We start from the raw sequence: 26,658 nt of genomic DNA on the forward strand, positions 1-26,658 counted from the left end.
GGCCAGTGGGGAGGCGGGTGGGGCGGGAAGGGTGGAGGGAGAGGACCGTTTCCCTGGAGGCGCGGGTGGGGGGGCGTGTGTTCAGGGTGCAGACGCCCAGCCGCCCCGGGCACGCTCGAGAGGCAGCAGGCCCGTGTGCGGTCACCGACTCGCGTGGGTGTGGAGGTGAGTGACAAGCCTGGAAGGGCAGGTGGGAACCGAGTCGCACGGGGACTCCGAAGGCCGGGGCAGGGAAATCGAACCTCACTGATTTGAAAGCTGTGAGCAAGGGGCGCCCGGGGTGGGGTCAGGGGTTGAGGTCGGGTTCGGCTCTGGCCGTGATCTGGGGTCCTGGGTTCGAGTTCCTCGTCGGGCTCCCTGCAGGGAGCCTGCTTCTCTCTCTGCCTGTGTCTCTGCCTCTTTCTCTGTGTCTCTCATGAATAACTAAATAAAATCTAAAAAAAAAAAAAAAGCAGTGAGCGACCCTGCCGAGTTTGGAGCTGGGCAGTGACCTGACCTGGAAGGGCAGCTTTGAGAGGAGAGGGCCCCATGGACGGGGCGACGGGAGGAATCAGGCCTGCTGCACTCCGGCTTTGGAAAGAAGCGCCTAGCAGGGTGCTCGAGCACGGAGCGTGGTGTTGGCCGCCGCCTCCCGGGCGAGTTAACCTCCCGAGATCTCTCGGCGCCTGGTTCTGGGGTGGGTGGAGGTGCCCAGCTGCTCTGTGAGCCGTCCTCCTGATGGTATCTCCTCAGGGAAGCTTCCAGGTTCCAGGAGGAGAGTCTGCCCTCTTTGCTGTAAAATAGCATCCCCAAGGGGCAGTGGTGAGTGTCAGGACTTGTCTGAGGACCGTCCCCCGCTGTCCCAGAAGAAAGATTGCCATTCTGGGCTTCACACAGGGCATTGAGCACCAGGGACAAACGCCCCCCGTCCCGCGGAAGAGGCTGCATGAATGAGCGTGTTGATGCTCGGCGGCCACCCGGTGTTGATGCTCGGCTTCGGTCTGGCTGATGATAACGTGAGGCTGTCAGAACCGTACAGTTGGTGGCTTATCTGCTCCTTGAACGGCACCCCCTGGGGGGGGGGTATCTGTGCTTCTAAAAGGACTGCAGATCTCTTTGTGGAACTGCTAACACGCCTTTTGGCTCTGCCCTGGCTCGGGGTAAAAACTACGTCCCCATCAACAGTAAACAACGTTTAAACAGTGATCCAGATGCAGAGGATGCCTTCTCCTTGCCCTCCCCTGAGGCCCTGGTTCACCCCAAGCTACCTTCTTGGTCGTGGCAGGGAATGCAAGAATCACATCGCTCTGAGCGTGTTTATCTGCTGGTCTATCTGCCAGCCTCCAGATTCTTGCAGGTGCTCGTTGGAGAGCCCTGGCGTGTTCTGTAGGTGTCTCAGGTGCACAACTGGCTCCCACTGTCCACCCCTCCTCCCCCATCCCCGGATCACATCAGCCTCATCCGACCTCACCAACCTACCCTACAGGACGTTGAGGGAGTTGGGGCTCGCCCAGGGGCCTCTTGCCCATCGCCACCTGCACCTGCATCCCGCGCCCTCCCCGCACCGGCCCCCACGGCCTCTCCTGCCCAGTCAGTACCAGCACAGCTGCTCCTCTTTCCCTCTGGCAGGCAGTAGCCAGGCTCTCCAGCCCCTCCGTGTTGCAGCACGGGGCTCCCCGAGCCGGCCTCGGGGTCCCCGGGGCCCCACCAGCGTGGGAGTGAAGCCACCTCTGGCAGTATGCTATGCCTCATGATGATGCCCATCTCGGCTTTTCTCTTAAACCCTCCGTGAAATCATTTCTTCCTGCTGTGAGTGGGAAATCAGGTAACATGCATTGAAGAGGAGGTGGGATGGCAGGTGCTGCCCCTCCTTTTTTGTTCTGGGTCATTCTTGAAGCTTGGGCAGAATGGTTTCTCCCGGGAAACTCCTGGACCCCTTTTCCCAAAGCACACGTGTGCTGGGGTCCGTGTGTCCTTAACCGGGACACCAGCCCAAGGCGTGCACGTGGGTGGAGGGCTGTGGGGTGGATTCGGTAGGAAGAGCATCCTTTGGCCTGAGCACGACCCGGAGTCCTCGGCCTCGTGCTCAGAGTCCTCGGAGCAGCTCTGCACTAGGTGGGGAGCCTCTCATGGGATGGGCAGGGGGTGCCAGCCAGTTTTCACAGCACCCTCCCCACCCCTGTGCCCCCCATTTCTTTGGCTGTGTCTGTCTGCTGCTTCCCCGGGAGGCACAGTCCGACCTAGAATCTGGGGTAAGGAATCATCATTAAATTTGAAAGTCCACTCTGCAGACACAGGTTATGGGCTCAGGACCATCCTAAAGGCCCCCTCCCCGCGGCCTGTCCTCCCCGCCCCCCGCTCCCCATCTACGAGTCCCATTTTCTCTGTGTTGGTTCTCTCCAGAAAGTGGGACTCGTCTTTCAATTTTTTTTTTAAATTTTTATTTATGATAGGCACACAGTGAGAGAGAGAGGCAGAGACACAGGCAGAGGGAGAAGCAGGCTCCATGCACCGGGAGCCTGACGTGGGATTCGATCCCGGATCTCCAGGATCGCGCCCTGGGCCAAAGGCAGGCGCTAAACTGCTGCTCCACCCAGGGATCCCGGGACTCGTCTTTCAGATCCAAAGGGTTTTCTCATTCTCTCATCTCAGCGACGGAGCTTAATATCACGGCTCCTTTTTGAAGCCGGGCTGTCCGGCAGGTGGGCTTGGGTTGCATCCTGGTGCCCGCAGGCTCCCACCCTGGGCCACAGGCTTGCCTGGCTCTGCGTCCAGCTCCACGCCCCCTTCTCTCCAAGAGCATCCCAGTGAGGATGTGGTGGTGTGTGGCAGAGAAGGAAAGAAATCTGGGGATCCCTGGGTGGCGCAGCGGTTTGGCGCCTGCCTTTGGCCCAGGGCGCGGTCCTGGAGACCCGGGATCGAGTCCCACGTCGGGCTCCCGGTGCATGGAGCCTGCTTCTCCCTCTGCCTGTGTCTCTGCCTCTCTCTCTCTCTGTGACTATCATAAATAAATAAAAATTTAAAAAAAAAAAAAAAGAAATCTGCCTGGAGCCATTGCCAGTGGGTCGCTCGGAGCCAGGACCGGGGCTGCTTGGCGGGCTCTGGCTGGGGTGGCCAAGGTGCAGGGGTCCACAGTTGTCGATCTTACATCGACGTACGTCTTACATGAATCATCCTATTGATTCACACACATCGATCAGGACAGGGCTGTCCTTGCCACTGGGAGGTGCCTCTGAGGAGTGAAGGCGGCGCAGCTGGGCCAGCACGTTCCAGCTGTCTCTGCAGAGCACAGCGAAGGAAGACGCGAGGGACCTGAGCCCGGGTTCTATGAGCCGCGATGAGGGGGGGAGTGAGGGTCGCCTGGCCTCGGGCTGCTCTCTGCCCCTGCCGGCCGGGGTGTGTCTCCCCGTTTCCCTCGAAGAGCGTGGAGGACTCACTGCTTTGAGTCCTGGCTCCTGGCTGCTCCTTTTCCTGCCCACAGCCAGTCATGTCTCAATCTCCAGAACCCCCCAAATGCCTCCGGAAAGAAACAGGCCTTGGCGTCATGATTCTTGTGCTCTGTCCCCGGGACCTTCTTGCGCCGGCTTGGTAACACCGGGTGCATATATCACAGCTTCATCTGCGCACGGGACGCAGGGATGACTTAGAGGCAGAAAGCAGCCTGTGTATTTTATCCAGGATGGTCGTTTGTTGGGGAGCCAGGGAGGATTTCAGGGGAGCATGGGCATGGAGCGCTCCCCTCTCACCCCACCGAGGCGGGGTTCCAAGGGGCGCGCGCTGAGCGCCGCTCTCCCGGGTGTCGCAGCCGCAGCTGGGGCCGTGCCTGTAAGGGACCAGCCGTTGCCTGGGCAGACAGATTCATTTCTCCTTTCCTGAACCCCAAAACTGGCTACGTGGGCTGTGCAGATCCTGTTGGTCCTCCTCGTTCACTGTAATGAACAGGCTGGCCAGGTGTTAGAACAAATTTCACAAATTTCACAAACCCCATCGTGCCCCAGGACAAAGGGGTGGAGACACCAGGCCCTGCGCAGCAGCAGAACAGGAGGAGATAGGCTGTCGGAGCACAGAGGCTCCAGGGGGTGAGCCCTACTCTGTTCTCCTGGGCCAGGAAAGGTCACGTGGGTCTGTCTTTATTGGCGCGGCCTCTGGGAGAAAGAGGATTCCCACTTCCCCTAAAATCACTCTTCAGCCCATGTTTCACTTGCTCAAGGGAGATTCTCGTGTTTTCTTCCCCCCGCCTGCAGGAAGAAGCACATTGCCGAGTCGACCCCATCGGGCAGCATGGTTGCCTGAGAAGAGCTTCAGCCAGCGCTGGGACACCCAGAGGAGGAGATGAAACCTTAGCCGTCCTCCCAGGAAGAGCGTTTTCGAGATGGCAGCTCAACGGATCCGAGCTGCCAACTCCAGCGGCCTCCCTCGGTGCAAGTCCGAGGGGACCCTGATTGACCTGAGCGAGGGGTTTTCAGAAGCGAGCTTTAATGATGTCAAAGGTGAGCTCACGGGGCGCCTGGGTGGCTCAGCTGGTTCAGCGTCTGCCTTCAGCTCAGGCGGTGATCTCAGGGTCCTGGGATCGAGCCTTGCATCGGGCTCCCTGCTCAGCGGGGAGCCTGCTTCTCCCTCTCCCGCTGCCCCTCCCCCAGCTCGTGCTCCCCCCCCCCAATAAATAAATAAAATCTTAGGAAAAAAAAAAAAGAAGAAGGGTGAGCTCATGGGGACACAACCATGGCTGGGCGCAGGAGGCACAGATTTGCAAGTGCTCTGAGACCCAAGGACTCCTCCGCCTTAAAGGCTGCCAAGTTCCCATCCAGATAATTCAAGTTTAGCTCTCTAAACTTCGTCAAAGGTGAATCCAATCCTAAAGCAATAACCACTTGTTTTGGGGGTTTTGGGGAGAGGGGATTTGGTGTATTGGGAGGTTTTGAATGTTCCCCTTGGTAATGCAACTTTTTCATACAGGATGTGTTTATGTTTCCTCTTTTTGAGAGTTTTGGTGACATTGAGGTAGGGTGCTGGGGGGCGAGGAGAGAGAGTGGTCAGCCGAGGAAATAGTGAGAACTGCTAGAGAGGAAAAGGTGGTCTGGGGTCAGGGTCAGCAAGCTTCTCCTGTAAGGGGTCACACAGGAAATATTTTAACCCTTGCAGGCCCTAAGGGTCCCATCACAGCTATTATGTGCTGTTGCAGCTCGAGGAGGGAGAAGACAGTAAGCGACGGGCATGGCTGTGTTCCAATAAAGCTTTATTAAAACAACAATAAAGGGGCCGTTGTTTGCTGGCCCCTGCTTTAGAGGTGAACCTGGGGTTAATCGCCCTGAGCCTCGGAGTCAGTGAGAATGGGTACTAGTGGGTCATTTTCTTCTTAGAAGTCTACTCTGACCGTGGTAGGTGCTTCCTGGTGCCACGCGATACAGCATCGTCGTCATTAGGCGCCTTCCCTACGACATTTACCCCAAGGGGTCACGGTTCCCCGCTGGGCCATCCCGGGTACACTGAGCAGTGGGAGCTGATCTTGACCTTTATGTTTTTATCCCCGGCACAATGTCAGTGCTAAATAAATAGTTCTTGAACCAAACCGCAGTCTCCCAGGTGATGATGTGACCCTCTTCCCCGATGTCCTAAAAACCACACGTACCACGTTTCTCTCTCTTCCTAATCTCTTCTCCCTTCACTTTATCCTCAACCTCTCCCTTCCCGTCTGTGCTGTATGCTCGGAGCCCTGAGCATCGCTCTAAATGTTCTTCACACGAACAGATCGGAGAAGGAAGTTGTGAAATTTTATTAATAAGAGAGGCGGCGTTACCAGGTATTGCTGTAAATGGTGGGACCATTCATTTCTCACTGTTCAGTCGTGGGCATTGTCCTCTTACTTTATAGGCGAGCTAATTATGGGGAAAGCTGGGACACGTGAGCATCATTTGTGGGATTTGGGCTGGGCTCTTGAATTGAGAGAGCTGAATTTTTTAAATAATCACGATGACCCGAGAGGTGTTAGGGTCCTAACAGAACACCCTAGTTGTGGGGGGAAGACAAACGGGACAATCCGGGATGCGAGCTGGGGCTGGTGAGCCGAGAGGCCTCGATGCCCACGGAGACCCTGGACCCACTTCCCCAGGCAGCACTGCAGCCGGGCGTCAAGGTGGTGATTTATTCCAGCCAAAACATCTGCTGCAAAGTTCTCTGCCCCTTGATTAACCAGAACTGAGGCAAAGGGGTAAAAATTAGATTATTCAGTGCACTGAACTCCCTGACATGCAGGGATTTTTTTATTTTTTTTATTTTTATTTATTTTTTTGGTATTAAAATCAAGGATAGCTGTGAATCTTGGGCAGTGCTCCCCAGAATTCATTAAGATGGGATTTGATAAGGATTCTCCTGCCTTTGAGGGGGTGGACGCCCCTCCGGGGGTCCCCAGGTGCTCTGTGACAGTGACTGATGGAGGGACCCATCTGGCAGGAGCTCACACCAGAGCCCACTTCCCCGGGCGGCCCGGCAGGGAGCAGCGCCGTTTCCCATCGCAGGAGCCTGATGCTCGGGGTGCAGTACGTTACCGCTTCTCTGCTGAGGAGAGTGCCTGGAATTTTAAGTGAAACCATTTTTATTCCTCAGTCTGGTGAAACTAAAGCGATAATTTGCATTGATACATTTTCTTAGGCTATCTACAAAGCCCGCTTAATAGCTTTTGGTTTTTAATTTTAAAAATATCACTCTAAGGGGATTGTTCTGGGGAACATAATAGGGATATAACTTCTGAGGGATTCTAACAAGATTTTAATAGCTGGCAAGCTCTCTGACTTTCATTTGGTTTTAATTTTTATGTGACATTTTCATTAGAGGTGCCAAAGAGACAAAAAGGGGGCTTATATTTCTGGAGCCCATGGCTCAAAAACAAAGGGAGAGAGATCTTTTGTTGTCCCCTGACCCCAGCCTGACCCATCCTCCTCCCCACCCCTCGCTCAAAAGGCATTCCCTGTGACTTGGCTGTTTTTATTCACTCCCCTACCTTCACTGTTGAGAGATTTCTCTTTGGGGTAATTGTATAGCACGGTACAGCCAAGGAAAACACCCTGACCCCATTACACAGATATGGCCTCTCTGTCGTGTGCATGGGAGATGAGCATTCATTCTCCGAGTATTGGCTGAACACCTGCCATGTGACAGGCTGTCTTCCCGGATTACCGCTGTGAGCAAAACAGACCCTAAGGGAGCTTCCACCCTAATGGGGGTGACACAGCCCCCTCCCAACAAATAAATAAGTAAACCTATCATTTATATATATATGTGATATATTGATTAATGATAAGTGCCACGGGGAAAATAACATCAGGAGGACGGGGGGTGGAGATGTCCACTTTAGCATCACCCTTTGTGAGTCCTTATTACCTTGGGCTGAGTAAGCATCATTATGCTAAGGACATGATCAGAGAACCTCATCTTCACCAGAGCCCGTTGGGGAAAGAGTCTCAGGCTCCGGAAGCCACACGTCTTCCAAAGGCCCGGATTGGGTCCCAGGCCCAGTGACCCCAAGCCACATTCCCTCCCCCCAACACCCCGCATGGAGGGTGGGGCCTTCAGCGCCCCGGTGAGCTTCCTACCAAGCATCACTCTCTAACCTAGTTCGTGGAAATAAAATAGACACGTCCTGCTTTCTTCTCCAAGACTTTGCAAAGGAAATCCAGTTCAGTTTTCGTTATTTCTCTTCAAAGGAAGAGGACGCTGGCAGACGGTGTGTTTGGAGGACCAGTGTCATAGGCTAGAATGTGTATTGCCTTAATCCCACAGCAGAGAAGATGTGGGTGTAGTTCCACTCAAAACACGGTCCTTTCTTCCAGGCGTTGGTTACAGGAAGCCAGAGGATCCGCAAACTCCGTGAGACAAGGCGCAGTTAGGGTCCGGGCTTATTTAGTCCTTTCCGAAGGAACTTTCTTCGTCCCCTGGATGTACGTTGTCGTGTATGGGAGGGAGAGAAAACACTTAGGTATTTAATTACCCGTTACTTTTCAAAACACACACACACACACCCCTTAATTCGCCGCTCCGTGTACTGTCTACGCCGGCAACGTACGTAGTTCAACGCCACGGACCATACATTAGTTTGAGTCCCTGTTTAAAGTGTTGGGGTTTCTCAGACTTCAACATTTGCTCGGAAACAACGTGAACGACACCAGACATAAGCCTCTGCTCTTCGAGGTACGCGGGAGAGGGCGCTCCTGGGTCGTCCTGAGTGAGCCTTTAGAGGAGGCTGGAAGAGATTGGCCTCAAAAGTCTGATTTTGATGAAGAACGGGTTCGGCTTGTCTAGGGAACCCTCCCCACCCCGTCCTCGTGTTCTGTGTTGAAGGCCAGAGCATGGCACCGGCTCACCAACACGGGGAGCTGCTTTGAGGCTCTCGTTTCCCCGTCCCCGGCTGCAGGCAGTGGGTCACTCTGCTCAGGACGTTGCTGTTTCTAAATCCGCCCACCTCCAGCTTCTCTCCCTACCCAGGGGCCGCTCCGGTAAGCTAGGCACGTGAGAGAACCCGGGTCAGAATGAGATGGTATCTGGGGCACCCGGCGGGCTCGGTCTGCGGAGCGTGAGACTCGATCTCAGGGTTGTGAGTTCGAGCCCCACGTTGGGTGTAGCGATTACTTAAAAATCAAATCTTTAAAGATTAAAAGACATTTTAAAAGTGGGACGGCAGTTTAGTGATCCCGGGGAGACAGGGTCGGGCCAGCTGCCCCCGCGGCGCCGAGCGAGCTAGAGTCCACGCCGGCGTTGGCCTTGGCTGGCTTCTGCTAACTGCCTCGCGCTCACCACCCGTTTCTTTGTGTTTTGTGCAGTGCCTTCTCCCAGTGCCTTGCTAGTAGACAATCCCACGCCCTTTGGAAATGCAAAGGAAGTGATCGCAATCAAGGACTACTGCCCAACCAACTTCACCACCCTGAAGTTCTCCAAGGGGGACCACCTGTACGTCCTGGACACGTCGGGCGGGGAGTGGTGGTACGCGCACAACACCACGGAGATGGGCTACATCCCCTCGTCCTACGTGCAGCCCCTGAACTACCGGAACTCCACTCTGAGCGACAGCGGGGTGATTGACAACCTTCCCGACAGCCCGGATGAGGTGGCCAAGGAGCTGGACCTGCTCGGGGTGGGGATGGATGACAAGGGACCGAGCAAAACCTACAGTAACAACCCTTTCTGGAACGGGGCCCAGACGAACCCGTTTCTGAATGGGAACGTGACGGCGATGCCCAGCGTGGATGAGCTGATGCCCAAAAGTACCGTGGACCTGCTCCTCTTTGACACGGGCACGTCGTCGTTCACGGAATCCAGCTCCGCGACCACGAACAGCACGGGCAACATCTTTGACGAGCTGCAGGCCACCAACCGGCTCCAGGCGGAGGCGCCGGGCAAGCGGGACAACCCGTTCTTCAGGAGCAAGCGCTCCTACAGTCTGTCCGAGCTGTCCGTGCTCCAGGCCAAGTCCGACGCCCCCGACTCATCGGGGTTCTTCACGGGCCTCAAGTCGCCGGCCCCGGAGCAGTTCCAGAGCCGGGAGGACTTCCGCGCCGCCTGGCTGAGCCACCGGAAGCTGGCGCGCTCGTGCCACGATCTGGACTTGCTGGGCCAGAGCCCCGGCTGGGGCCAGACCCAGGCGGTGGAGACGAGCATCGCGTGCAAGCTGGACAGTTCTGGGGGCGCCGTGCAGCTGCCCGACACCAACATCAGCATCCACGTGCCCGAGGGCCACGTGGCCCCCGGCGAGACGCAGCAAATCTCCATGAAAGCCCTGCTGGACCCCCCGCTGGAGCTCAACAGTGACAGGTGTAGCAGCGTCAGCCCGGTGCTGGAGGTGAAGCTGAGCACCCTGGAGGTGAAGACCTACATCATCTTGGAGATGAAAGTTTCGGCCGAGGTGAAAAACGACATTTTTAGCAAAAGCACGGTGGGTCTCCAGTGCCTGAGGAGCGACTTGAAGGAAGGGCCCTATGTCCCCATCCCACTGACCTACAGCTACGGGGACACGGTCCAGGTGCAGCTAGACAACCTGGAGCCCTGCATGTACCTGGCCATCGTTGCCCACGGCCCGAACATTCTCTACCCTTCCACGGTGTGGGACTTCATCAATAAAAAGATCACGGTGGGGCTCTATGGCCCCAAACACATCCACCCCTCCTTCAAGACAGTGGTGACCATCTTTGGGCATGATTGTGCCCCAAAGACGCTCCTGGTCAGCGAGGTCACCCGCCAGGCGCCCAGCCCTGCCCCCGTGGCCCTGCAGCTCTGGGGTAAGCACCAGTTCGTCTTGTCCAGGCCCCAGGATCTCCACGTCTGCATGTTCTCCAACATGACCAATTACGAGGTCAAAGCCAGCGAGCAGGCCAAGGTGGTGAGGGGGTTCCAGATGAAGCTGGGCAAAGTGAGCCGCCTCATCTTCCCCATCGCCTGTCAGAACCCCGGCGAGCTGTCCGACTTCACCCTGAGGGTTCAGGTGAAAGGCGACCAGGAGGCCATCCTGACCCAGTTTTGCGTCCAGACTCCCCAGCCACCCCCTAAAAGTGCCATCAAGCCTTCCGGGCAGAGACGGTTCCTCAAGAAGAACGAGGTCGGGAAGATCATCTTGTCCCCGTTTGCTGCCACCACCAAGTACCCGACTTTTCAGGACCGCCCCGTGTCCAGCCTCAAGTTTGGCAAACTGCTCAAGACCGTGGTGCGGCAGAGCAAGAACCACTACCTGCTGGAGTACAAGAAGGGCGATGCCATCGCTCTGCTCAGCGAGGAGAAGATCCGCCTGAAGGGGCAGCTGTGGACCAAGGAGTGGTACATCGGCTACCACCAGGGCAGGGTCGGCCTCGTGCACGCCAAGAACGTGCTGGTGGTGGGCAAGGCCAGGCCCAGCCTCCTCGCGGGGCCCGAGCTGAGCACCTCGGTGCTGCTCGAGCAGATCCTGCGACCGTGTAAGTTCCTCACCTACATCTACGCCTCCGTCAGGACTCTGCTCATGGAGAACATTAGCAGCTGGCGCTCCTTCGCCGACGCCCTGGGCTACGGGAACCTGCCGCTCACCTTCTTCTGCCGGGCGGAGCTGGACAGTGAGCCCGAGCGGGTGGCGTCCGTTCTGGAAAAGCTGAAGGAGGATTGCAACAACACGGAGAACAAAGACCGAAAGTCCTTCCAGAAGGAGCTCATGATGGTAAGTGCTCCCCAGGGTTCCGGGGCCCGGCTGGCGAGTCACTGGGCCGGCGTCTGGGCGCGTCCTCGCTCCCCGAAATACTCAGGCAGGGTTTCGGTGTGCACTTGCGCCTGGAGGTGGGCGTTTGTGGGGGGCCCCTGGGGGGACCCCGAGGCAGGTCAGGATGCAGCATGGAGGGCGCCCACCGTTCAGGTGGCTTCTGGCTGGATTTGCAAGCTCCTGGGGGGTCTCCGGTGGATCCCTGGGCACAGCGACACTCATGCTCCAGCTGCCTCTGTTTTGATCTCTTGGGAGAAGATCCCTGGTCCATCAGATTCCCGACAGGATCTGCGACTCTGAAGTGTTCAGAGCTGCTGGCCCAAAGTCTAGCTTTATTTTGATGAGCGTTTTTCTCTCCCTGAGACTCCCTCGTTTCTCCTCTGCCTCCTTTTTTTGCACATGTGATTAGGGATTGAGGGCGGCCTCTGTTTCTCCGGCATGACTGGGAATCGCGATCGTGAGAGGTGGAACGGGGGACGTCGGTGTCACACTACAGGGCACACCCGGGCCTCTAGCCAACGGGGAAAGCATTGGTGGCCCCCGCACGGCCTCCCGCGACCCGGGCTCTCCACCCTCTCAGCTGCCCACCTGCCTCCGCTGGCCTGTCCTGGCCGGTTGGCTCCGAGAAGCCCCATAACGTCCTCTTGGCGTCCCGCCTCGCGTCTGGGGCCAGGGCTCAGAGCTGGCGCTGGTGCTGGAGCCGCCAGGGTGACGCCACCGGGCTTGACGACCAGGGGTCACCGGTGGCGGCTGTGGCCAGGGTCGTTGGGGTCCGGGGCCGGGCTCTTTGGAGAAGGTTCTCTGAGAAAGAGTTACTCTAGGATACGAATCAGGGGAAGGGCGGCTGTTTTCGGGAGTGAAGCAGGAGGGGAATAAACCCCTGGAGCCTTGGAAGGTGATAGAAAGAGGGGCGAACTGGGAGATTCGGGGAGGGGATGTGGGGGCTGGAGAGGGTGGTGTGGAGGGATTCTCAGGGTCGGGAGAAAAGCCTCCGCACCCCGCAGAGAGGGGCATTAGTTGCCGTTGAGGTGGCTCCTGGGGTTCCTGCCGGGTGGCCCCGGAGCGGGAGGCTCTGCTGCCCTCGCCCATGTGGGGGGCGGCCCTCGGGACGTCTGCACACCTTGGGAATAGAAGCACAGGTGGGATTCACAGCAAAACTGGAATTGTACCTCCCCGGCTTTTCACGAGAACATCTCCTGCAACAGGGCTTGGCAGACTGGCTCCTGGGCCGCCTGCTTTTGGCAGTGACGTTGGGCCGGACCGAGCCGTGCCCGTGGGTTCAAACACCATCTACGCTGCCTTCAGTCCACACCGGTGGACTGGGGGGGGGGGGGGGGTGCAGAGACCGCGTGGCCCGCAGAGCCAAGACCTCTTCCCTGCCTGGCCCTTGGTCGAGAGCAGGTTTGGTCACCTGGCTCCAACTCCGGTCCACTGGGCGAGCGAGCTCGCTGCTGGAATCAGCATCGTCTCAAACGGGATTTTTTAGGATTACCCTTGTGTGTGTGTGTGTGTGTGTGTGTGCGCGCGCTTGCACACGCACGGGGAAGTTACCGAGGAAGCTACGGGGAAAGGAGCCAGAGCCAGAGCCTCCTGCTAGGAAGCTTTCTACTGCCAGGACCCGGTGGCACCCAGGCTACGTCCTTTAAAAAAAAAAAAAAAAAAGCGCGTAAACTGCCCTTTGGTGGCGGTCCCTTCAGCAGACCTGAAGTTAGCAGGGAACCGCGCGCCTCCATCCCTGCGTTCACCCCGCGCCGCGCGCGCCCCGCGATCCCTGGCCCTTGCCCGGTGCTCCTGGGGACAGAGCCGCCCTCGTCGCTCCTGCCGGGGCAACCCAAGTCAGAAGCGTGATTCTGGGACGTTCTGTTGCCTAGAAAACGAGGCTGCCCCCGGAGCCGGGCCAGTGCTGAGCACACGGACGCACGTTGGCCTGTGTGCGCTGGGAAGCCGCGGGCCAGTGCTGAGCGGGGACACGGAGGGACCGACCGTCCCCACCCTGTGGCGACCACGTGCCTCCCCGGGACGGCAGGTGGCGGGGGGAGCACCACTACACAGAACTTAAATCCGGAATTCTACCGATTTATCCCGACGTCCCCCTGTGTTCTGTCTTCTGAAACATAGATCTATTACGTATTTATTCCTTAAACAGTTTCACCGGAGCGCATCAAAATTCAAGCAAGAACAGACGTTTTATGAAATAACGTAAATAGCTGACGCGTCAGCCTAACCCAGATCCCTGTTTTATTTGAGTCCGTTCCTGACGCCGGGCAGTGAGTGCCCTCGGAACTGCAGAGCCCCCCCCCCCCCCACCGCAGCTGCGGACCCCGGATGGGCCACCTGTGCCGCAGCCTCTCCGTCACTCTGCAAAATGGGGGAGCTCAGCACCTGCCTGCTGGGGCTTGTGAGCAGTGCGCGAGCCCAGGCCCGGCTCCCCGTATCTCCCCACCTGCAGTAGCTTCTTTCAGACCACACAGACCAAACCAGAGAAGGACCACGAGGTCACCCTCCGGCTCCCTTCCGGCTGCCCGTCCCCGGGCCCGCGGCAGCACCACCGTGACCCGTCATCACCCCTGTTCTGAATTGCAGAGAGTGCCCCGCTGGGGCGTCCAGCTGTGCAGTCGGCACATTGCTGGAAGAGCCCCCATTGCTCCCTCCCGTCAAGCTCCCCCGGTGTAAACGGGACGCGGAGGTGAGGATACTCGGGCTGAATGAGCGGCGCCCTTTCAAGCAGGCGACGCAGCAGACCTCAGCTGCTCAGCCCGGGCCACCCGCTGTCCTCGCAGAACAGCAGGCTCGGTTCTCATGGGGGCTACGTGCTCGGCTCAGTCGGGAAGGGGCTGCGGGGGGCCGGGGGGGCGTTGCTTTTAGCCTGTGCTCTTCGGAGTCTTGGCGCGACAACAGCAGGTGCTCAGATGGAGCCTAGAAGGACGGAAAGAACACCAGGTGACGTTTCCTGCTTCTGGCCTCTCCGGGCTTATGCCCCCGATCTGAGGGCCTGAGGAACCGTCTCCGGGCTGCCTCTGGGGCCCACTTTTCCTGCTGTTGGGGTATCGTCTGCATCTGCGCTGGGCGGCAGAGGCCTGGGCACGGTGTGAGGCCCACGTGCGGCCGGCGACCATCGCAGGACTTGGGTGACAAGCCTTTTGCATCTCACGGCAAGCAGACCCGTGGGCTGCTGGTTTGCACAGGCTGATTTGATTTCTGTGTCCTCAAGCCCCCAGCGCGAGGTCACACGGGACACGTTGGAGCGTTGAGCCCGGTGTTGGAAGCCTGCCTGGTCCGGCCCCTTCCTAGAGGGGGGAGCAGGTCCCAAGGTGGCCGCCTGCGGGTACAGGCCCGGCGGGGACATGGGCCAGGCTCGGTCCCCTTGCCTCCTTCCTTCGAAGGGTGGTGGGCATTCTTTTCCCTTCTGAGTCTCCGCAGTTGGTGGGTGACTCCTGTGCTGAAGACACACTAGAAAGTTCTCTGAGCTTGGCAAAGGAGGAGTCCTACCGATTCCAGAAACTGTTCAGATGGTGCTCCCGGGCTCAGCCTTGGGCCTGTCCGTTCTCATCCTCCACAGGGGCTTCCCTTTGCCCCCCCAAACCTGAGAGCCCAGGGGTCGGTGTGCACCCCAGGCCCAGGTCTGAGCCCTCTAGCCCGTGGCACTCCTGGTCCGGTCCTCTGAGCCCTGGGCGTGTGGCCCGTCTCCGTGAAGCATCACCGTCTCCAGCTGCTCCCACGGGAGTCAGGACAGGGCAGAGGGTAGCGTCCACCCTCGCCCCATCAGTCAGCATCCCCAGGCTGCCGAGGCGACGCGCCCCGGACTGGGTGGCCCAGCACAGCAGAGGCGTGTTCGCGGGCCTGCTTCCTCCTCTGGAAGGCACGGTCTGGGCCAGGCCTTGCCTCTGGCTCCTGGTTCCTCCGACAGTCCCTGACGCTACTTGTCTTGGGGCCTCCTCACCTCCACCTCTGCCCCTGTCCTTGTGTGGACTTCTTCCCTCTGTCTCTGTCTCCCTCCTTATAAAGACCACCAGGCACGGGATGAGGTGCTGCCCTAACCCACCAGGACAGGTGGCTTTAACTAAGGACACCTGCAAACACCCTATTTCCAAATACAGTCGTTCTGACTTTGCAGGTGGACGTGAATTTGGGGAGAGAGCGCAGTCGAACCCAGTCCACCCTGCAAAAATCATTGCTCTCCCTCCATCCTGTGGGCCTCGGCCATGCTGGGGCCCAAGGGGCACATTTCTAGGCCTCTGAACTTTGGAGGTAAAGCGTGTGTGGCCTCTGAAAGCAGAGCCTGCCCTCTGACCTGCCTCGTGCTCTGCTCCTTCCTCCCCAGGCCTTACTGAAGATGGACTGCCAGGGCCTGGTGGTCAGACTCATCCAGGACTTTGTGCTCCTGACCACGGCGGTGGAGGTGGCGCAGCGCTGGCGGGAGCTGGCCGAGAAGCTCGCCAAGGTGTCCAAGCAGCAGATGGACGCCTACGAGTCTCCGCACCGGGACAGGAACGGGGTCGTGGACAGTGAGGTGAGCCTGGGCTGTGGAATTCAGTCACGACTGTGTCTGCTTTCCAGCGTGTCGACGGGGGTGAGGTTGAGAAAGTGTGCATCCAGCACGTGGTGGGCTCCCCCGGGTGGGGCGCGGCTCCTCCTCCTCAAGGCCACTGGCTGGGAGTCCGGCCCTGCCGCTGACAAGGCCGCTGGGCATGAGGTGTCCGCAGAACCGCCCACCCCTGATTGTCCCGTTCTTAAGTGACCATCCGTCAGACAGAGCAGAGTGCCAAGGGAGCCCTTGGTGGCCACTCCTGCTCGGTCACTGGCCAGGTCTGTGTTGGTGACATTCCAGGGCTCTGTTGGGTAACGTTGGCTGGAGCCGGTTGGGTTCCTCCTCAGAGATTCTTTGTCTTCTCTCTTGTTGGCGAGGGTGGCCGGAAGCTTCTGGAAAGCTGGGTTTGGCCTGAGATTCCTAGGAAGGAGGATGTCCCAGAATAAGGGCGTCCTTTATTAGCACAGTGAATTTCTAAAGAAATGGCCCGCCTAGAAAATGCAGCAGGGATTATTAGGTATTTTCCTTTTTTTTTCATGATATTATTTATTATATATTTATATATATTTAAATATATATTTCATGATATATTTATTTATTAATGAGAGGCAGAGACATAGGCAGAGGGAGGAGCGGATTCCCTGTGGGGATCCTGATGTAGGATTTGATCCCAGGACCCCGGGATCATGACCTGAGCTGAAGGCAGACGCTCAACCACTGAGCCACCCAGGCAGCCCGCAGCAGGGATTGTAAGGAGAGAAGCCCTTCGTGTTTGCTCAGACACTCTCTCCTGCCTTCCTGCGCTCGCACAAAACACGTTCTTCCCTCAGAAACGTGCTGGCTCTGGACAGAGTCGGTTCCACCTGTTTCTCTGGGTTTGTTCCACTCTCCAATGAGAAACATAAATAATGAGCAAAGGGATTGGAGTTAATAGGATCGAATAATAGGATCACATCTCTTACTGTTCCCTCATCTTTTCTTCCCCCTCCCTCCTTTTCTTTGGGATGACTCCACCATCCAGGCCATGTGGAAACCCGCCTATGACTTTTTGTTAACCTGGAGCCACCAGATCGGGGACAGCTACCGGGACGTCATCCAGGAGCTACACATAGGCCTGGACAAGATGAAGAACCCCATCACCAAGCGCTGGAAACACCTCACTGGGACTCTGATCCTTGTGAACTCGCTGGACATTCTGAGAGCAGCTGCCTTCAGCCCAGTGGACCACGACGACTTTGTGATTTGAGCGGGTACATGCCCACCCGCTGCTGCTCCGGGGCACCCGCCCTCCGCCTGTCCTGGAGGCCCGTGTGGTCACCTGGCGCATGGTCACCTGGAGCTGGGGAGGGAGGAAGGGCCGGCTGCTCTGACACATCTGGGCTTCCTCGAGGCTGGACCCACACCCAAGGACCAAGCACACACAATGCTCCACGGTCCTCCTCCATCACGGGGGGGCCTGAAGGGAATTTCTACTGCAGGTTGTTGCCAATCAGATAGCTTTCTATTTGTTAGGTATAAATTTAAATTTAAAAGTCACTTTTTTTAAAGTATGAGGGGAGGCATATGAGAAGGGTGGTATCTAATTTTTTTAATGGACCATAAAGGTTAAAAAAAAAAAAAAAAGAAACCCACCTTAATAGGGGCGGATGCTGTTGAGGTTTTTATGTTATATAAAGACCTTTTTAAATTATGTTACAGATGTATATATGTATTTAAAGGTCACTGGGGGCATTTGTGATTCCCAGCCACCCTTTGCATTTCAACACTTAGCACGGAGAGACGCTTGTTCAAGTGTTGGACCTCTTTTGCTCTCTACTTGTATAAAGGGTAAATCAAATAGGAACATGGTTTTTCAGTAGATGAGTCCAGCTCTTGTCCATCCTTTCTGAGAATGTCCCAGGTCCTGCTGTCCCTTTTCACCTGCATTCTTTTCTGTACCTCCGCCTCATGTTACAGTAACCGGTCAGCGAGAGCACATGCAAGCCTTCTCTGAGCTTTATTTGGCAAAGTAAAATCCTACACGAGCAAGCAGGTGCCCTTGAGATGAAAAGACAGCTGGGAGCTGGCATTCTTGGTGGCCCCCACCAGCATGCAGGTTGTTCAAGAAAACTGTGCCATTTGCAGTGTGGTAGTCCCTGCAGGCTTCAGCCACCGCCGGTCCTGTTTCTTCGTGGGGGCACAGGAGAAGAGAGCTCAGGGCTCTCCTCCCTGTGGCCACTAGGGAGACTTCACCACGAGGGGTGCCCTGCGCTAATGTGTGTGCAGCAGTGCCTGCCGCCACTGGCCAACTCTCCACTTCATTCTATATGAAATCCACCTCTCTCCCTTTCTGGTCATACCCACGTGTCCTAGGAAATAATAGCAGAGGGGACTCCATCTTTTTTAATGTACAATATAAAGGTTTTCTGAGCAGGATGGACGTTTTCTAAAATAACGTTCCCCAACCTAAAGCCAGGGATTTGCCAGAGCATTGCATTGATGACCTCTATGGTTGTAGATCGGCTTGGCTGTGTGTGGGCACGCAGTGTTGGCTTCCACGATCGCACTGTGGTTGCGGCAGCTCCGAGGGGAGGAAGGGGCAGGATTGAAGAATAATTATTTGGCAAATCAAGAGTTGATTCCCGGGAATGTGCCGGGACATGCAGTGGGCTTGTGCGAAGTGATTTGTGGGCCATTGGGATTCGCGGACCTCATGCTCGAAATCTGCTGTCTTGAAACATGTTATGTTAATTACTTACTGTAATCAATGTATGATCCCTGTTGGGCTGGAACATTCTTATATATCTATTGATTCAGATCCTGAAGACCAACCAGCTAGGGAAAAAAAAAAAATCAACAGAGAAAAACACTACTTTTTTTTTTTTTTATGCTGCAAGAACCAGGACACGCAATTCCCCAATCATCACACGAAATAACCTTAAATTCTGCTTCTCGTTTCCACCTTCATTCTTTCCAGAGATCATCTCTCACCTTCTCCCCAAAGAAGAAACAAAACCAGTTGCACCTTAAACCATGGATATTTTTCCTCAGGGGCTTTAAATAGTTTCCTATGCAACATGTCTTGTAGCACAAATTAAATTCTACAAAAGTTGCAGTAAATTTTATTTGGATATTTTAACCTATTAAGTGTGCGTGTGTTTTTCTGTACCCAACGAAACTTTAAATAAAACAAATAAAACCTAGTTTAAGTATCTGTGCATAGAATAATGGATGGCTCCCTCCCCTAAAGAGCCACCCCTAGATGACAAGGTGACCATTGGTTTAGCAGATGACTTTTATATTTTTACTGAATATTCCATAGGCCGGGGTCCAAGAAGCTCAATTAAAATCTCTACTTATTGGAGCACCTGGGTGACTCAATGGGTTAAGCATCTAACTCTTGATCTCAGTTCAGGTCTTGATCTCAGAGTGGTGAGTTCAGGCCCAGCATTGAATCTCCAGTTCCTTATTGATGTTAATTTTGACATTTGAAACAATAGTAATTTGCATATAAAGTTATGGTATTCGCAGGTGTTTTTGAGGACCAAATATTCAAAAAAAGATTCAGTTGAGAAAAAAAAGTTTCCCAAGAAGACAATTTTGTCCATAATAAATTCCTGCCTTGGTTCTCATTTGACCGTCATATATCCATGTCACATGGGGCATGTGCCAAATTGCTTGTGATCACCAAGCCCCCACGCCCTGTGTCACCTGACACCGCAGCCAAGCCCAGACTTGGCCCCAGGACCTTCCCCACAGTTGGTCACCAGATCCAGCACCCTGGTATCTCCCAACCGTGGCTGGACCTTTGCCTTCTCTCCCTGTGCTCTCCTTACTACTCACTACTCAACATCCTCCCACCTGGGCCACCGGCCACTCTCCCCTCCTGCTTCCCGCTGTATGGTCACATCCGGACTCATGCTCCCCCTTGGCTGCACCTCCCATGCACATCAGCTGCAGAGCTCCCTTGCTCACCCTCCACACTCATACCTTTGAGCTCTTCCCCCACACTGAAAGCCCCACCTGGAGCCCCACCTGGAGCCCCACCTGGAGCTCCTTGAGGTCATCAAGTCTAAACTCATCACTGAATCCCCAGAGCCTGGTGCCACGAATGTATCACGGGAGGGACTCGACCATGACTCTGAGAGAGAAATGCATCCCTGAATGCCTATAGCTTGGCTATGGAAGGGGTAAATAGAACGGGCTTCGTCCTGGGTTTGCAATCAATGTAAAACATGTGGCCAGCAGGGAGGGCATCAGAGCCAGCTCAGTGTTTGGAGTGTTTGAAGGGTAAAACATGGCAGAGATGGAACTCAAGTGTACACACACCAAAGCAATTTTCCCATTTCTGGGCACGAGGGAAACCCTGTCAGTTGGGTCCATGATTTGTGCTGTAATAAAATTCAACTTCATGTAAAATGGATTGAAATGGCATCACCCTAAACAGTAACCTGGATTTGGGGGGGAAAGAATGCAGCCAAGTGTCCAGGCTTTGCTTCACACCTGTGGTCTATGAAAGATTTGCTCCAATTAATGATGACCTTGGTTTCAGTTTCAAAGATGAGGAAAGCAGCTGGGGGTGGAGGTGGGGGCAGGCAGTAAACAGGCCCGGCCGATGCAGTGGCCAGTGAGCTCTGTGCACCCCCGGCTGTGCCCTCCTGCTGCATCAGAAGCAGAGAGAAACCTGACAACACACAGGCCATTGCCTGAGAAGCCAGGAGCCAGGGGTGCCACTGAGGGTGGGCACTGGGGAGGAGGCTGGGTACGGCGAGCAAGCCGGGTTGTCTCTCACAGACCTCTGCTGGAAGGTGTGTGCGCGGTAGGTAAACCTTACTATTTCGTGTCCATTTCCCTAAAACCTTAAGTATTTAAAATATTTGCACTTAGCCCCAATTTTTCTTTGTTAAAAAAAATTCCAGTTTTATGGAGGTAGACTTGACATATAAATAGAAGTCTTCTACTTTTAAGACCCAGTCATTTTCATCAAAGAGCTCATCTTAGGTGGGTTGCACAATAACATAAATGTGCCTCACTACTGAACTGTATTGAACCACTTAAAAATGGCTAAGCTGATAGGCTTTGTTGTGTGTTTTTTGCCACAATTTTTTTGTAAGTGAAGAAAGAGCCTCTGTTGCCTGCAAGCCTGTCATCCTGTTACGGAAACCAGGGAGTGGGCTGGGGCTGTGTGATGCAAGGCTTTAACCCCTTCTGTGCCATACCCCTGTGGCAGTCGGATAAAGCCGTAGATAGAGTCCTCGCAATTAGGTAAATGCATAAAATAAAGAAACCCGGTGCTCACAAATGAAAGCAGCTATGTTTACATACAGTTAGCAAAAGGCTTTTTAAATTGTCATGGGAATAATGATGCTATTTTATGCCCTAAATACCAACCTAGTAGCAGGGCCTCATCCACCATAAACTCACAGAATAGTGATGAGCATTTCATGTGTCTGAGATTGAGAAATTGTTGGCAAAATCACAGGGATTTCTGATAGAGGTCCCTTGCCTGCATGCATGCCCGAAGGAAATGCTAATGCTCAGTTAGAGGTTAATGAAAATGAAGATGTAATCTTTCTTCCTTATTTAAAAAAGCAGGGAGCTCCTCCTAAGGTAACTGAAATCAGATTTGCTCTACCAGTTGTCCCCAATGGCTTGTATGACAGTTTCTGCTCCAGGTTGGCCAGAAGAGTATTTTTTAAAGCTTTGCCCCCCGAGCCGATGTTCCACCTACTGAGGGAGAAGAGAACCTTGAGGACGTGAACTGGTCATGTCTGTGACTTTTTAAATATCTGAAGCCGTTTTTCTTAATTTCCCAGTTCAGTTGGTTTGCTTTTGAGAAGAATATCTGTATAGGCATGTCCTGTGCATACAGCACAACTTTCTTTGGGGTCTTCACGTCGGGGCTCAGCAGAAGACCACCGGAACAGAGGTGTGTGCAGCATAAGCCTCGTGTGGGGTGGGCAGCGTGGCTGGAGGGCCGGTGGGCTGCTCGCCTGCTGTGTGTCTCCTGGAAGCCAGTCTTGGGCACATGGAGCATCAGGATCCTGGCCCTTCAGCCTCTGTATTCCAGTAAGGAAGATACAGACCTTTAAAATGGAAGCATTATTATCAGAGCAGACCAAGAAAGGATGTGAGAAGCCACACACCCGCTCCTGTCAAAGTGATTGTTAATGAGGCTTTTCTTTTTTTAAAGGTTTTATTTATTTATTCATGAGAGACACACAGAGAGAGGCAGAGACACAGGCAGAAGGAGAAGCGGGACCCTGGGATCACACCTTGTGCTGAAGACAGATGCTCAACCATTGAGCCACCCAGGTGCCCCTTAAGGAAGGCTTCTGATTCGACCCTTTCCATTTCTCTCCGGGGGCTTCTCCTCCCATCCTGGCCACCGTCTCTCCCCATGACCCACAACTCCAGGCTGGTCCCCCAAGTCATCCTCCACGTGGCCACCAGGATGGTCCTTCTAAAATAGAAGCCATGCCCCTTTCTGCTTAACCCCCACCTGCAGCGGCCCCGTGTTTAAAGCAGATGAATGGGAAGGGGGGCTCCCACACGCCTACCCATGGGTCACCGTTGGCCCTGATGAGCTTCCACCTGTCCACACAAAATGAGAGAAATAAGCACAGTGCACTGAGGATTTCCTTCCAGCCAAATGTATGCGAATCCAACCGTCACCATTCCTTTTTGGTGTTAAAATATCCTTTAGTTTGGCAACTGATCACGACAGTAAATTGTAGGAGTTGTGGTTCTAATACCTTTCTTGGCAAAGCAAAATGTTGGCCAATGACAAATACCCATGCTTTTTTTTTTTTTTTTTTTAAGACTTGAATTTTTGCACAAAGAAGGGAGAAGCAACACGAAACAGTCTATTTCCGTGGCCCTTTGCCCTGGTGGCTGTTTCTCCTAGGCCACCCTCCTCACTGCCGTAATGGCTTTATCACGTTTTTTGGGTGCTCGGCCTCTGTGGAACACTTTTGCTATATTTGGAACCACAGACTCGCAGCTTCTCTTGCAGCTAAATGCAGGCGTGTGACTATTGGATCTCTGACTCAGAGACCAGCAACTTGCAGAAGGAGGCAAGGGTGGTGGTGGGGCCTCCAGGGCAGGGGTGGCGGCAGGGCAAGGGCCCTGCCCAGCCATGTCATAGGTGGCAGTTTCCGTGGTTGGTGTGCCCGATGCAGGGGCACATTCCTCATCAAGCCAGTTCTGGACGTCAGCGTAGAGTGTGGCTCCTCCCCCAACCCTCTAGCGAATGACCCAATTATCTTTTAATAATCTCCTTTCCGGAAGAATCGGCCGGTGCCAATTTCCGTTGCTTGCACACAAGCACCTGGGCTTCTGACGAGTTTTAGTCCTTCAGGGTTCTGCTCTTATGATAATCAGACTCCCCTGGGAAGTCATCTTGGATGCACCAAGAAAAGCCCTTCCTCTGTTTCCCTGCAGCCCTCTGCCCTTAGCACAAATATAATCCGAATCTTTCCATGTCAGAGCCATGCATTTGCATGATGTGACCCACAGACCATAAATTGGGCAAGGAAGATGCCACAGTGCCCGGCTCACACTCGGTATGTTCAAGCTCACGCTCAGGAAATTCTCGGATGCGTGGCTGACCAAATGAAGAGCTCCCCAGGGACCACTGCAGACCGGTTCGTCCAGGGAGATGGAGGCTACGCATTAGTGCCTGAGGAGCTTAGTGTGTAATTGCAGGGGTTTCTTTTTATCAAACAAATATAAGTTTTATGGGGAGTCTATTCTGGATTATTTTTCCAGGAATTTTTGTCTCCATTCGTTTTAGTTCACTGGTCTTCCCACTATAATATCACATGTGTTCAGCTCCACAGAAGCTCACACTTGGAATAACAAGTGTTTGCTTTATTGTTCGCACATCCACGTCTTTTTCTGCATTCCAAATACAAAGTCATTTCACACCCGAGGTGTGGATGATCACACCTGGGTGAGAATAGCAGACGTGGATACACTTGGTGAACATCTCTAGCCCCAGGGAGCGGACTTGTCAGGCCTCCCTGGACACCTGAGCAAGCAGGAGGCTGGAGGACGATGGGCAGGCAGGGCGGTTGCCTGGCAACTCCAGCAGTCCCAGGGCCATCCGACTTGGGAAGAGAAGGATCTGGAGAAGTGACGCACATTCATTTTTGACTCTGAGCCTGGTTAGAACCAAAGTCTACAGAATGAAGACTTCATAGTAAGATCCAAGCTGACAAGTCAGCTTCATGGCAGGACACCCTGAAAAATACAAATACAATCCCACGCGTGGACAGACGTGCCGGGTGCGGGCGCATTCTTTGTACAACTAGTAAATTCAAAAGGATACATTGATGTGTTAAAAAAATAAAAATAAAATCTCTTTGGAAAATCAGATTCCAGTTCTCCAAGTCATTTTGCAGAACACCTTTACGTATACCTAATTATCACGTTTTCCATGTGAGAGATGAGTTGAGAAATTAAAGACGGAAAAGGTAATGGATAGGAGAGAGGGACGCGGGCACTTGACCCAGTTAGAAATAATTTATACAGACCTTGGAGATTTACGTATTTCTCCCAGGCCCTGGGAGATAGCTCTCATTTTTCAAATATTAGATTTGTGCAAAATACATAGAGAGGTACCGATGGCCGGTGTTACGATGCCATGCACAGGATATCCGGAGCTATCAAAACAAAATTAAATCTGTTTTGCATTCAGAAGTTCATACCCGAGTAAAAGGAACTCCATTTTCTGTTTGCGATGTGTAATATATTCCAAAATTATGCTTACAATATTACTGGGTATCTTTGACGCCGTCAGGCAGCACTTCTTCCTGAATGAAAGAGCCTTGCATGGCACCCACACTGCACTTCCAACAAAGCAGATGATTAGCATCATTGTTTTGGGAATGTCTTCAAAACATAAAACTTTACTTTGTGTTATTCAAGTGTTTTTAATATTCACGCCTATTTCAGTGTATTTTGCAAGTCAATCAGATTACAGCAAAGATCTAGTTAAAATATGGTAAGTGTCTTGGATTCCCATATATCTTCCTCCCAGAGCTCTGGGAGGAGGTGAAGTGGGTACCAGCCTAGAGATCTTGAGAAAGAATTCATCTATTTAAGATCATTTTTTAAACCATAGTTGCCAGGAAGCCTGGGTGGCTCAGCGGTTTAGCACTGCCTTTGGCCCAGGGCCTGATCCTGGAGACCCAGGATCGAGTCCCACATTGGGCTCCCTGCATGGAGCCTGCTTCTGCCTCTGCCTGTGTCTATTTATAAAAAAATAATAATAATAAAATCTTAAAAAAGAAAGAACTGTAATTGCCATGACCACTCTACTGATTTTTTTTAAGTGACCACCTAAAGGAGACTTATTGGGAGGAAGCATATTTTTAAATGCAGATTCCAAGGCCTTCCAAGACCTTTAGAATCAGGTGCTTGTGGGGGCCCAGGAATCTGCATTTTACCAGGCTTTCCATCAGAGTCTAAGGTGTGCTGACGTGTGAGGACAGGCTCGATTTTTAATTTCATGTTCGGTGATTTCTGTTTCTGGATAGGAGGGGGTGGGCGCAGATTCCGTTTTGTGATTTCCACATATTTCTGCAGCCACAGCTCTGGACTCCTGAGCCACCTGGACTCCACACACTGTCCCACTTTCATCGGCCTCCTGCTGAACTTTAATTAAAATCCAGGCAATTGTTTTCAGGGAGTCTTCTCGGATACGAACCGTGTCACAGGCCCTTGTTGGCCTGTCCCCACCGAGAGGTATAAAGCGGCCGCCTGCTGGTACTGAGCAAGCAGGCCCTCCCTGCCCTGTGCCTTCTCAGGCTTCCTGTTTGGAAGCCTGCTGGGCTGTCCCCTGCTGGGGACTGTGCTGCACAACCCAGGCCGAGGTTGGGGCCTCACTCAGAGCTCGGCTGGACGTGGGGATTTATAGCTGCCTCCCACCTCCACGAGAAGCCCCATGTGGGCAGAAGCAAGTCCTCTCATTTGGTTAATGCTGGTCCTTCGGCAAGGAGTCTGGAGAAGCCCCACCTGCTGGCCAGTGCAGGATCAATGGGCTCAGATGTACCTGGGAGGTGTGTGTGGTGGGGGCGAGGCTCTTATATGTGTGCACCTGTGCATGAGTGCGTGAGCGTGTGTGTTGCATCTGCATAGATGTCTGGAAGGACTCCGAGGCCAGCCTCCTGGCATTGCTTGCCTGCCTGCCATCACCTCTACAGAACAACTGGCCCTTCCGCTTTACACCAAGGCCACCTAGGCCGCAGCTGACACTTAGCCCTTGCTTTGTGCCTGTCATCGTCCTTAAGAGCTTTAGAGATTTTTTTTTAAGATTTTATTTATTTATTCATGAGAGACACACAGAGAGAGGCAGAGACACAGGCAGAGGGAGAAGCAGGCTCCCTGATGCAGGACTGGATCCCAGGACCCCGGGATCACAACCTGAGCCAAAGGCAGATGCTCAACCACTGAGCTACCCGGGTGCCCCAGAACTTTAGAGATTTTAACTCATTTGATCCTCACCACATCCCTGTGAGATGGGTACAATTATTAGCCACAGTTTACGGATGAAAAAGCGAGGCACGGAGAGGCTAAGTAACTTCCCCAAGGTCACATCGCCCCGAAGTGTGGAGCTGAGATTCAAAACCGAGGCAGTTTGGCCACCAAGGTCCTTCTGTCTGTCCCTCATTCCTGCCATACCCAGGGGATGTTCTTCGGAGAGCCAAAAACCCGAGCCAGAGACCGAAACTGTACATAACTGAAAGTGGTAAATAGCAAAAATTGTATTTCTGACTTCAGAATATTTTACGTGGAGATGGTAAGAGGTAGAGAGCGTTTGCAATAGGCTCTATGTTTTTAATTTCCTTTGGTCAAGCAGACATAATTAGTTTGCATTCTGTCCGCGTACATCCGTGGCTGGCATGAGGACAGCTCAGAGGCTGGATGAAGGAAGAGTGACTTTAAAATTTGCTGCAAT

General features: G+C 54.0%; 1 protein-coding gene across 3 annotated transcripts in view; it reads left to right on the forward strand.

The window, feature by feature from the left end:
* SH3BP4 (SH3 domain binding protein 4) overlaps positions 1–18,907 on the forward strand; it is an 83,778-nt gene extending 64,871 nt beyond the window's left edge. For all 3 annotated transcript variants that reach the window (XM_038574266.1, XM_038574264.1, XM_038574265.1), the window contains 4 exons: positions 4,224–4,469; positions 8,793–11,149; positions 15,510–15,698; positions 16,738–18,907. In XM_038574266.1, coding sequence (XP_038430194.1) covers positions 4,352–4,469; positions 8,793–11,149; positions 15,510–15,698; positions 16,738–16,962 — 2,889 coding nt within the window. In that variant the 5' untranslated portion in view covers positions 4,224–4,351 and the 3' untranslated portion in view covers positions 16,963–18,907. The remainder of the gene's footprint in view (positions 1–4,223; positions 4,470–8,792; positions 11,150–15,509; positions 15,699–16,737) is intronic.
* Positions 18,908–26,658: the final 7,751 nt, after the last annotated feature.

This window comes from Canis lupus, chromosome 25 (genome assembly GCF_011100685.1).
Source record: "Canis lupus familiaris isolate Mischka breed German Shepherd chromosome 25, alternate assembly UU_Cfam_GSD_1.0, whole genome shotgun sequence".
Taxonomy (NCBI): Eukaryota; Metazoa; Chordata; class Mammalia; order Carnivora; family Canidae; genus Canis; species Canis lupus.